Source organism: Otolemur garnettii, unplaced genomic scaffold, assembly GCF_000181295.1.
Source record: "Otolemur garnettii isolate 467f Iridium unplaced genomic scaffold, OtoGar3 scaffold00214, whole genome shotgun sequence".
Lineage (NCBI taxonomy): Eukaryota > Metazoa > Chordata > Mammalia > Primates > Galagidae > Otolemur > Otolemur garnettii.
Window position 1 is genome coordinate 1,407,373 of NW_003852609.1, and position 11,293 is coordinate 1,418,665.

The 11,293-nt window shown below is 43.4% G+C and overlaps 1 protein-coding gene across 1 annotated transcript in view; it reads right to left on the bottom strand.

Moving 5' to 3' along the window:
- The window catches only part of RELL1 (RELT like 1), a 55,712-nt gene that overhangs the window by 9,995 nt on the left and 34,424 nt on the right, over positions 1 to 11,293 (bottom strand). Inside the window, exons 4-6 of the mRNA XM_003801626.3 lie at positions 8,741 to 8,798; positions 7,250 to 7,486; positions 4,338 to 4,476 (exon numbers count right to left, since the gene is read on the bottom strand). Of these exons, the coding sequence (XP_003801674.1) occupies positions 4,341 to 4,476; positions 7,250 to 7,486; positions 8,741 to 8,798 (431 nt within the window). The 3' untranslated portion in view covers positions 4,338 to 4,340. The remainder of the gene's footprint in view (positions 1 to 4,337; positions 4,477 to 7,249; positions 7,487 to 8,740; positions 8,799 to 11,293) is intronic.

Below are 11,293 nucleotides of genomic sequence, written 5' to 3' on the forward strand. Positions count from 1 at the left end.
AGAAAGCTAAGCTAACCAATAAGTAGATATATATTTTCATTGAAATATTTTAATCATCCTACAGTAAAACTAACAATTTCAGTATTCTAGCTTAACTAAAAATCCAAATTTGAGCAAACACATCTTTCAGGAAAAAAATACAACTTCAAAGCATATATTTGATTGTGTAAAAGACACAAGTACCCCTCTCCTACTGTATTAGCTATATTATTCTAGCACAAATCTCTGTTTCAGTCTAGTGCCAGAGATTTTAGCCCAGAAGGCAAAATTTCAGGATTTCTCTAATCATGTTAAATGCCCCAAACATACTTGTTTTTGAAAAAAAAACTAGCAAAAAAATTTTAATGAATATATATATTTTTTAAACACCAATGAATATTCCCTTCCCTTCTTTTTCAGAGTCCATAGTCCACTGGGGTAATCAAACACTGTGATCTCTCTGATCACGAGACCTGCTTGTCCTGGACCCGGCTGAATTAAGCCCATGACACCTGAAGCCAGGCTGCCTGTATTTGACTCTGAAATCCATCACATTCTTGCTGATAATGCCAAACAAGTTGGCTGAACTCTCTACGCTTAACAGTGTACTACCTGGCACCTACCTATTGCTGTCATGAAAATTAAGTAAAACACAAGAGGTGCTTTTCAAAGCATGCCAAGTACAGAATATTCGAAAAGCTGTAGGCAAGGTCGGGTGCAGTGGCTCACGCCTGTAATCCCAGCACTTGGGAGGCCAAGGCAGGTGTACCACCTGAGCTCACAGATTCAAGACCAACCTGAACCAGAGCAAGACTGACTCTCTAAAAAATACCTGGGCATTGTGATGGGTGCCTGTCATCCCAGCTACTTGGGAGGCTGAGGCAAGAGGATCACTTGAACACAAGAGTTTGAGCTTGCTGTGAGCTAAAACGCCATGGCATTCTATCAAGGGTGACAAAATGAGACTGTCTCAAAAAAAAAAAAAAAAGCTTAGGCATTATAATTAATTTACTCTATGGATCATGGGCATTTATGGTATTATTCTCTTTACTTTGAGTTTGTTTGAAAATTTCCATAATAAAAATTTTTAGTTGCAAATTAATTACAGCAAGGTGGAGACTCGAATGCACTCCCTTTCTAAGGCCACTCATGTGCTCATTCCTGAATGAGACAGCAGGACGCAATAGGACTCGCCTCTGCTGAGAGACATCTATGTCCCAGACACTCACTTGGCATTTGTCATAAATGAGTCAATCTAATGTCCTTATTTCATGTTCAAAGAAACTGGGCGTAGAACAGTTAAGTACAATTTCCAGATGGTGAAGCCTGATTTGAACCCATGTCCTCTGATCAAATCCAGTCCTCTTTTATATAATCCTGCTGGATAACAGTGTGCTTTGCAAAGAATATCAAATTATAAACCAGTTGAATGTGATCAGGACTTCAGATAATTGGACCAAATTCCTATAGTTGGATACAGATAGAATTCGGGCCAAGACAACCAGCTGAGCACTCCTAATTCTTTTAACCTTCTAGATCTGGAGTGTTGTTCTTCCAGCAGCAGCAGCCAAAATCAGCCATGGCACCTAGTTAGCCAAGCTCTATTCAGGGCCCGAGAGGATCACCTTCCAGTTCCTGCCTGAGGGCGAGCGAGATAGATGATTTCTCCATCTCCACACAATGCCCCGATGACTCATACCCATCTGTCATTATGACCCATTATTTTCTCTGCATCTAAGGCCTGGGCCTTCCTCACCTTAACCTTGTATAGCCAGATGGTTCTCTTCCAGACAGGCAAATTCTCACTGATTGGAATCAGAATGCATCTCCGATTTACCAAGGTCAGTCATTGGTCCAATTCTAACATCTACAGGCCATCTTCTCTGTTGAGTAAAACTTCGGTGATGATGGAAAAGTTTTCGGTTTACACTGTCCTTTATGGTGGCCCTGGGTGTGGCTACCAAACACTAATGTGACTGGTAAAAATGCAGAACTAAATTTTTAATTTTAATTAATTTAAATTTAAATAGCCATAGGTGAGCAGTGGCTATGATATTAGGCCATGAAGTTCTAGAAATCATTGGTGGAAATATTCCCCATTCATGGGTCTAGGCTGCCTTAGAAGGGAGTTTGTCAGTCAGATCCAGGTTGGAATCTCAACTCTTCTTTCTAGCTATGTGACCTTGTACACATAACTTACCCTTTTCAGTCATTGTATCCGTTCATTCTTTTCCTCATCTGTAAAACTAGGATAATAGTACCAAGCTCATTGGATGTTTATAATATGCCATGTGTGGTGTCATATTATCAGTATAAACATGCTATCTGGAGGATGTCTAGAAGACTAGAGTATTAAACTAACATTAGCTACCGTTATTATTATCTTCATCATCCCCTTCCTTTTCCTAAATTCCTCTTGGCTCCCTTCTCAAGGTCACCAGTAATCGAAAAGCCAAGAACAGACTCTTCTGCACAGTTTCTACTCTTAAAGAAGACAGGTTCAAAGCCAGCCCCGGCCAAAAACTACAAAAAAAAAAAAAAAATTTGGCTCCTAAACTCAGGGGAAGAGGCCCTAAGATCAAGATTGCAGGGACTAGCTTTAGAATGCTATCAGATAAATCCCCTACATCTCAGAAAACTCAGGAGCACGACTCCCCCAGATTATCTCCAGAGCATCTTTAGCCCCTCTGAGCCCAGAAGATTATCAGAGAGGCTTCACCCCCAAAAGCTACTTTTGTCCTCCACTCAGCCACACCAACCAAAACTGAACGAACTCATAATAATCAGTAGCACAGGCTGGGCATTTCCTATGAGCCAGGCGCTGGGCTCCACCTGGATAACTTCATGGAACTCTCACTGCCACCCCTTGAGACAGGTAGAGTCTATTTTCCAGCGAGGAAAATACCTTGCCCAGGCCTCAGTGCTCATGAGTGGTGAAGCGGGATTTGAACGTGCAGCCGGACTGCAGGGCTTAGGTTCAACTCCGCTACGTCCGTGCACCTGAGAACCCCATCTGACCACTCCCCCATGTCTACCCTCCCCGCTCTTTGCAAGTGTAAACTCTTCTGCCTTCTGTCCAGGGTCTCACAGCTCCACTGGAGCTTTTAGACCAAGATCAGTTCCAGGTCGCTCACTTGCAGTTTAACACAGATTAAGAAACATGAGAGAGATGTTTCTACTCAAGCCAGAACAGCACCAGAAGATTCAAATGAAAGCTAAGCCAGGATCAAATCATCACAGTCTTCTGGAGTTGTTTTCTTTCTTTCTTTTTTTTTAAAATATCTTCCAAAATTAAAACCTCTAAACCAAAAAGCATTCATTTTTGCTTTTTTTCTGCTTAAAAACACCTGGTACTGGCTTGGTACCTGTGGCTCAAGCAGCTAAGGCGCCAACCAGGTACACATGAGCTGGCGGGTTCGAATCCAGCCCGGGCCCGCCAAACAACAGTGACACGGCAACTAAAAAATATCCAGGCACTGTGGCAGGTGCCTGTAGTCCCAGCTACTTGGGAGACGGAGGCAGGAGAATCACGTGAGCCCAGGAGTTGGAGGCTACTGTAAGCTTTGATGCCACAGCACTCTACCCAGGGTGACAGCTTGAAGCTCTGTCTCAAAAAAAAAACACTTGGTGGAAAAATAAACCTCTCTCCTGAGGGTGTTTCAGAATCCTGACACAGGAAGGAAAGTGGTTTCCAATTCAACTAATGGAGAAAGCATTGCTCTGCTTGCTCTAGCCTTTTCCAAATCATAGTTCAACTGAAAATAATGACAAGATTGGAGTCATTTGGCCTGCATTTTTTTTCTTAAAAGCTATTTTATAAGCTGCCAACATTTAAACACTGTGGTGATTTTATAATTTAAAATTTTGGATTTGGGCTCAGCTCCTGCAGCTCAGCAGCTAGGGTGCTAGCCACATACACCAAGGCTGCAGGTTCAAGCCCAGCCCAGGCCTGCTGAACAATGACAACTGCAATAAAAAAATAGCCAGGCATTGTAGTGGGAGCCTGTAGTCCCAGGTACTTGGGAAGCTGAGGCAAGAGAATCACTTAAGCCCAAGAGTTTGAGGTTGCTGTGAGCTGTGATACCATAGCACTCCACCAAGGGTGACAAAGTGAAAGTTTGAGGAGTTTGAGGTTACTGTGAATGTGAACTATGAAACCATGGCACTTTATCCAGGGCACAGAGCGAGGCTCTATTTTAAAAAAAAAAAAAAAAAAAAGCTCTGGACAGACAGACAGGGTATATGCTCAGTCCCTCATCTCTCTCCCATCTCACCAGTTCCAGGACCCTGGGGAAGGCTCTCAGTACCTCTCAGTACCTCCTCCCCACCATGCACACCCCACCCTCCATGTGGCTGACCTGCTACTCGGTGCCGCTGCGTTCTCTCTTCACAGGCGTCATAGGCACCTCCCCGTTGACGCTTTCTGTTCCACCAACAGACATCAAACTTCTCCGCTCCTTCTGGGTTGACTTGTGTTCCACTTTTGTAACCCTAAACCTGGGCAGGGAAAGAAGAGATACGATGGGTTTGCTTTTCCAATAAATAAGAATTATGAATGAAGCAAAAATCATCCATCCATCTGGGATCCCAAATGAACTCAGTCAGAAGTTAGGACACAAATGGGAAAGAACATATTCGGGAGGAGGGACATCCCTTGCCAGCAAATCTCCCTGTCCCTTGCCAAACTTTCCAGCTGATTTTCAGGCAACCACATTACAGACTAAGCTGGATGTTTTATGGAGCATGAAAAATGCATGAAAAAACACAAGTACTCAAATATTAAACAGCCTGAGTTGCGATCTCTAACAATGACATGAGTTTTTACATCAGTTTTTTGTTTTTTGTTTTTTTTTTTTTAGTCACAGAAGTCTGCATAAAAGCAAGACTGGTTACAAATTAGACAGACATAATCGGGACATTCACTTGACCACCCTTATGAAAACAGACACTTGTCAGACAGGTCTACCCCAACACACATAGGCAGATGAGCCACACACAGTGAGTAGCACATTTTATCAATATTACTTGGTGGTAGGGTGTGGGGTTTCCTTTGTCAAAAATTGGGTTAATTGGGCTGGGTGTGGTGGCTAATGCCTAGAATCCCAGCATTCTGGGAGGCTGAGATGGGTGGATCGCTGAGCAAGAGTGAGACCCTGTCTCTACTAAAAATAGAAAAACTAGCCAGGCATGGCTGGCTCCTGCAGTACCAGCTACTCAGGAGGTTGAGGCAAGACGATCACTTGAGTCCAAGAGTTCGAGGTTGCTCTGAGTTAGGCTTACTCTGGCTCAAAAAAAAAAAAGGAAAAAAAGGTTAATTTTCATTAAGGATTAAAAAAACTAAGAAAGTTAAAGATTTTCCTAAGAATTAAGAGAGAAGTTAAAGAAATTTCCTTAATTTGTCTGTTTTTCTAGCACCATCGTCAAATCCCTATTTTCCAGTTCTGGTCTTAATCTCCCTTAAAGCTGCAATAAAACAAATTCTCTTCCTTGTCCAAAATGAGATCACCAACTCTGAGAAGGAGGAGAATTCTGGAAGTGAAAGAAGAAACAGGGAGTAGTTGTGAACACAAATTTATTCTGTCAAATTGTGAGACTCGCTTAAGCAACATGTGCTGAAACACAGCCTGTGGTATGCAAAGTCTCATAGTATCTAACACCCAAGAAGGAAAGTTGGACTCGGGGCATTTTAAAAAGCTGTGTTAAAAATTTTAGCAGATTTTTTTTTTGTTTAAGCCAAGAACATACGCTTTGTGTAAACAAGCTGCAGGTTCTCATTCATTTGCATTCATAAATTCCTACGACTCTGCCTCTTTGCAGAACAGTGTGGTCACGTGTGGTCTGTTTTGCTGTGAGCAGCAGACAGCCCTTTGGCTTTCTCCATACCACTTGTGCAACACACGATGAAACTCAACCCAATTAAAGCAATAGTAATAGCAGCCAGGGCCAGGTGCAGTGGCTCACGCCTGTAATCCCAGCACTCTGGGAGGATGAGGCCAGTGGATTGTTTGAGCTCAGCAGACGGAGACCAGCCTGAGCAAGAGCAAGCCCATCTCTAAAACAAATAGCCCAATGTTGTGGCAGGCGCCTGTAGTCCCAGCTACTCAGGAGGCTGAGGCAAGATGATTGATTGAGCCCAAGAGCTTAAGCTTGCTGTGAGCTATGATGCCACCATGGCAGCACTCTACTAGGGGTTATCAAATGAGACTCTGTCTCAATAAATAATAATAAAAATAATAACAGCAGCAGCCAACATTTCTTGAATGCATAAGTGCCCAAACTGGTCTAAGATCTTACCATCAGTCGCCTCATTTAATCTTCACAGCAACCCAGGAGGTGAGTGATTGTCACCCCCACCTTCTGTCACCTTCAGAGGGGAAACTGAGGCACTGAGTGAGGTTAACACCTTGTAAGTAGTGGTGCCAGGACTCAGACAAATAAACGCAAGGGGTTCAGCCTACTCCTCCCAGAGGTTTCTCATTTATGCCATGCTATGCTCAGCGCCCACCCAGTCTGACTCCAGTGCGGATGTAGCATTAGCAAGACAGTTCCTGAGTAAGACTTGGAACCCAAACAGCAGAGCAAAATTGCTTTAGGTGAAGTCAGACCGATTCATCACCTGAACTGTAAGAGCTCCACCTCATATATGGGTCACAGAAGAAAGGTACTTTAGGACCAAGAAACCCAGCAACAGGGGAGAAAGCAGTCACAGACATCTGCATGGATCTTATGGGGCACAGACCGTAGATGTGGACCAGATACATGCCTTCTCTGCTTCCTGGCATGCGGCAAGATGACATTCTACAGGTCCTTGCCAGGTGTTATAGCCAAGCGATTGTGAAACATGATATGAGCTGCTCCCAGGCCTATCTCATGAACAATCCTCCACGCAAACCAAGCAGAGCCCTCCATGGAAGGGACCTGGGATCCTGGGAGACCACTTGAAGAGCCACTCACTGACCTCTGGATCACCTGCTCTGGACTGTCACAAGGGAAATTATTTCTGTATACAGTTGAAAATCTACACTTGATCTGTCACAGCAAGTATTCATCTTAATTAACACAACTCCCACCTGATGGGGCAATAGCTGATTTTCAGGATTCTTATGTTGTTCAAAAAAATTCAGGACTCAGACCAGAAAACATCAAAAAAGCCCAGAGATGTCCCCTGAGCCAGGCTGAGGAATATATACACCACATTTAATGGGTAGACACAAAGCCACCCAGCACAGCAACCACTTCACATGGAGAATAGCATTTGAAGGTGTCTCACCTGCCAACAGACAGGACGGTGACCTCTCCTTGGCGCCTGGATCGGCCCTCTTTGGACTTGTTGGTGGGTTTTATGAAGTGCCACCGCTTGTGTCTACACCGATGACACACGTCCTTCTCGATGACACCACCCACGGTGTGTAGATGGTGGCCACAGACGTGCTTCCCTGGGGTGCCCCCTGGTGATAAAGGCCCAGGACTCACGGGTGGGCTCCCAGGAGTGCTGGGGGTCACAGGGCTAAGGTAGGGAGGAAAAGGGGAAAGCAGAACTGGTTACACAAAAGAAGTGTCAGCCAAGCCGTCTCTCCCCTTATGATGTAAGAAGCAGGTTGAAGTTTAAAAACATATACACAAGGGTCTGTGAACACCCAGCTCTAACATAGTTCCCAGTCCAATAGGTGTTCAGTAAATGCTTATTCTAGCACTCTGGGAAGGCTAAGGCAAGTGGCACTCAGGAGTTCAAGACCAGCCCGAGCAAGACAGAGACCTCATCTCTACTAAAACAATAGAAAAACTAGGGCAGCGCCTGTGGCTCAGTGGGTAGGGCGCTGGCCCCATATACTGATCCCATATACCGAACCTGGCCCCGGCCAAACTGCAACAAAAAATAGTCAGGCATTGTGGCAGACACATGTAGTCCCAGCTACTTGGGAGGCTGAGGCAAGAGAATCACCTAAGCCCAAGAGGTGGAGGTTCCTGTAAGCTATGATGCCACAGCACTCTACCAAGGGCGACAAAGTGAAACTCTGTCTCTTAAAAAAAAAAAAAGAAAGAAAGAAAGAAAGAAAAACTAGCCAGGTGTAATGGTGCACACTCATAGTCCCAACTATTTAAGAAACTGAAGCAAGAGGATTGCTCAAGCCTAAGAGTTTGAGGTTGCTGAGAGCTGTGATGCCACAGCACTCTACCCAGGGTGAAAAAGTGAGACTCTTGTCTCCAAAAAAAAAAAAGCCACTTCCAACTTCGCAGGTGTCCCCACACCAGCCTGGTTGCTTGGGTGATCATCGCTGTTCACAGAGTCCTTCAATGCCCAGGTACCTTGTGTTCCCTAAAATAACCCAACAAAGTTGGTATAATGCTGCTCTCCATTTCATAGATGATAGAACTTGAGCTCAGAGCGGTCAGTTCCTCACCCAAGAACAGACGGCCATAAGGGACAGAGATGAGAATCAGCCAACTCTCTCCCAGTTCCAAGGCCCCAGTACTCTCCCCAACCAACAGTTCTCAATCAGAGCTGATTCCAGCTCCCACCGGGGGACATGGACAATGTGGAGACATTCTGGGCTGTCCACTGGGGAGGGACAAAAAGGGGAGGAGAGGGCAGGGATGCTGTTAAATATCCCAGCAGGCACAGGACTGTTCCCCACAGCAAAGAGTTACCTCCCCAGCCCCAAATGTCATGAGTAGGGAAGTTGGGAAACCTGCTCTAGCGTCTAGAATGTCTGAGGGAGTAATTGAAGAAAATGTCCCAGGACACGAGAGGAGCACTCACCTTTCAGGATCACACACGGTGTTATCTGCTACCATTGCCTTTAAGACATCAGCATTTGCTAAGGAATAAAAATGAGATTAAAGAATTAAAATGAAATGAATAAGATGTGTAATCATAGAACTGTCACTCAGAAAGCTGTTGGATAAATACCCAACTCAATTCCTTCAGCTTATAGATGAGGTCCCGAGGGCCCAGAGAAGGGATCGTCTTCCCCATGGTAATCCCAGGATACGGCACCGTCTGCCACGCAGGATCTCCGTGAGAGTGATAGTCTACACAAGGGACGGCAGCTCTACTACACCGCTTTGCCTCCTACCCACCATGAGCAACAGAATCTAAAGGCAGCTGCTCTATAGCACTTAGCATATTTTAATAAATACACTTTGATAAATATAGTAGTAAAGTGTATGTTTTAAAGGACTTGTATTCTTTTTTTTTTTTTGGCTTCGTATCCAGTATATTAAGGAGACATTCACATATTTCAAGAGCAGCGTAAAGATTCTAAAACCCAGATTTAAGCACATGAACATATGAAGACTTAGACAGACATTAAAACTACTCATCATTTGCTAAACCACCAATATGGACCGTAAGTCAAATGGTTCCCAGAAAGCCTGAAACATTCTGACAAAGACCTGCCCTTATTATGAATGTAGATTACTTTTTCACGTAACGGTCTCGAAGATCTGGATTCTAATAAGTTGTATGTTCCAAAAGACTTAGCTCTGAATTCTGAATACCCTGGAGTATCAAATCTATTCTACATAAAATCAGGAATGGAAAAGATTCAATTTTCCAGATGGACCAATTTGCGTTAGTTCTGCTTCAGACCAAAGCCCATAATTACGGCCAGATACCTTAAAATTTTGAGGCAGAGCGCAATTCGTAAGTTATGCAATACAGGCTACTGTAAATTAGGCTTCTAATGCTAATTTTTTTTTTTTTTAATTTGTAGATGAGAGGCTAGGTTGTCAACAGAATCCAACTGAATTCTGGGCTCCCCAGAGCCCCAGCGCCTCCCATAGCCACAAACCATGTCCGTTTTGCCTCTTGGGGAGTGGTCCAGCTCCCACGGATAAAAAAGCTGAAGTGAATGTTCAGGTTTCTCTTGGCTATTTAATTGGCAAGGCCAAATGCTATTACTGACTGGTAACCTTTTAGATTGATTTTTAAAATGCTATTCTTATGACTAAGCACAACAAATTCTCTAGAGAGGAAAGAACAACAATAAAAAAAAAAAATACCAACCTCTCACATTTACCATTCAAATGACATCCCTAGAAGAGGAAATTAACTCTTAAGCCCCAACATTGCTGCAGAGAGTGATAAGAATTTACATGCACTGTTTCTCAAGCTGGTCTTCATTTCACCCAACTCAGGAGCTGTGTCCGTATAATACTATAGATATATTATACATCTGGTTATGCACTGTGTGCGTATCTCTGTTTTATATGGGAGAGTACAGTTTTTTTTGCTCCGTCCCACTCCAATTTTCATCCTCTTTGGTGGGTACATCACACCACTGCACGCACCCATAAAAATGCATTTCTTTTTTAAGAAATATTAACACACCATACCATCCTCTACCGAAAGAAATATTTTCTTGAGTCTTCATGATTATCTGCAAGGGTATCCGAATGCATTTCCAAACACAAGTTTTGACCGAAATAAAACTCTTGTCATTACCAAAAAAGGCACTGAAAATAGATCCATAGTATCTTCTCCCTCACGACAAAGAAGACATATTACCCTCTGCAAAATATATTTAAGTATAATCTAGTGATATCTGTCGTTTTGCCTTTTGATTAATAATAAAGATTGAGAAAAATAATTTTCTTCCAGATAATAGCTTTGGGCATACAATCGCATTTACAATTTTGGATTTTATTGTATACAAAATACAGCTGAATTGGTTCCAGGTTCTCTGAAGATAACAAAATCCACAGGTGATCAAGTCCCTTGCATAAAATGGTGCAATATTTGCATATAACCTCTACACATCCTTCCCATACTTTAAATCATCTCTAGGTCACTTACAATACTTAGTACACTGTAAATGCTATGTAAATAGATGTCAGACTACACTGTCTGGGGAATATGGCAAGAAAAAAAGTTTTTACATGTTCAATACAGACCCAACCATTTCATTTTTTTTTTCTGAATATTTTCCATCTGTGGTTGGTTGCATCCACAGATTCAGAGCCCACAGATACAGAGGGCCAACTGTATACACTAATAACGAGAAAAGCGCTTAGAGGAATGAGCTTTTTAAAAACAAAGGTTTAAAGAGCAGCCTAAGGCTTGGTGCCTGTAGCTCAAGCAGCTAAGGCGCCAGCCACAGACACCAGAGCTGGAGGGTTCGAATCCAGCCCAGGCCTGCCAAACAATAATGACAACTACAACCAAAAAATAGCCAGGCGTTGTGGCTGGCGGCTATAATCCCAGCTACTTGGGAGGTTTAGGCAACAGAATCCTTTAAGCCCAGGAGCTGGATGTTGCTATGAGCTGTGATGCCACAGCACTCTACCAAGGGTGACAAAGTGAGACTCTGTC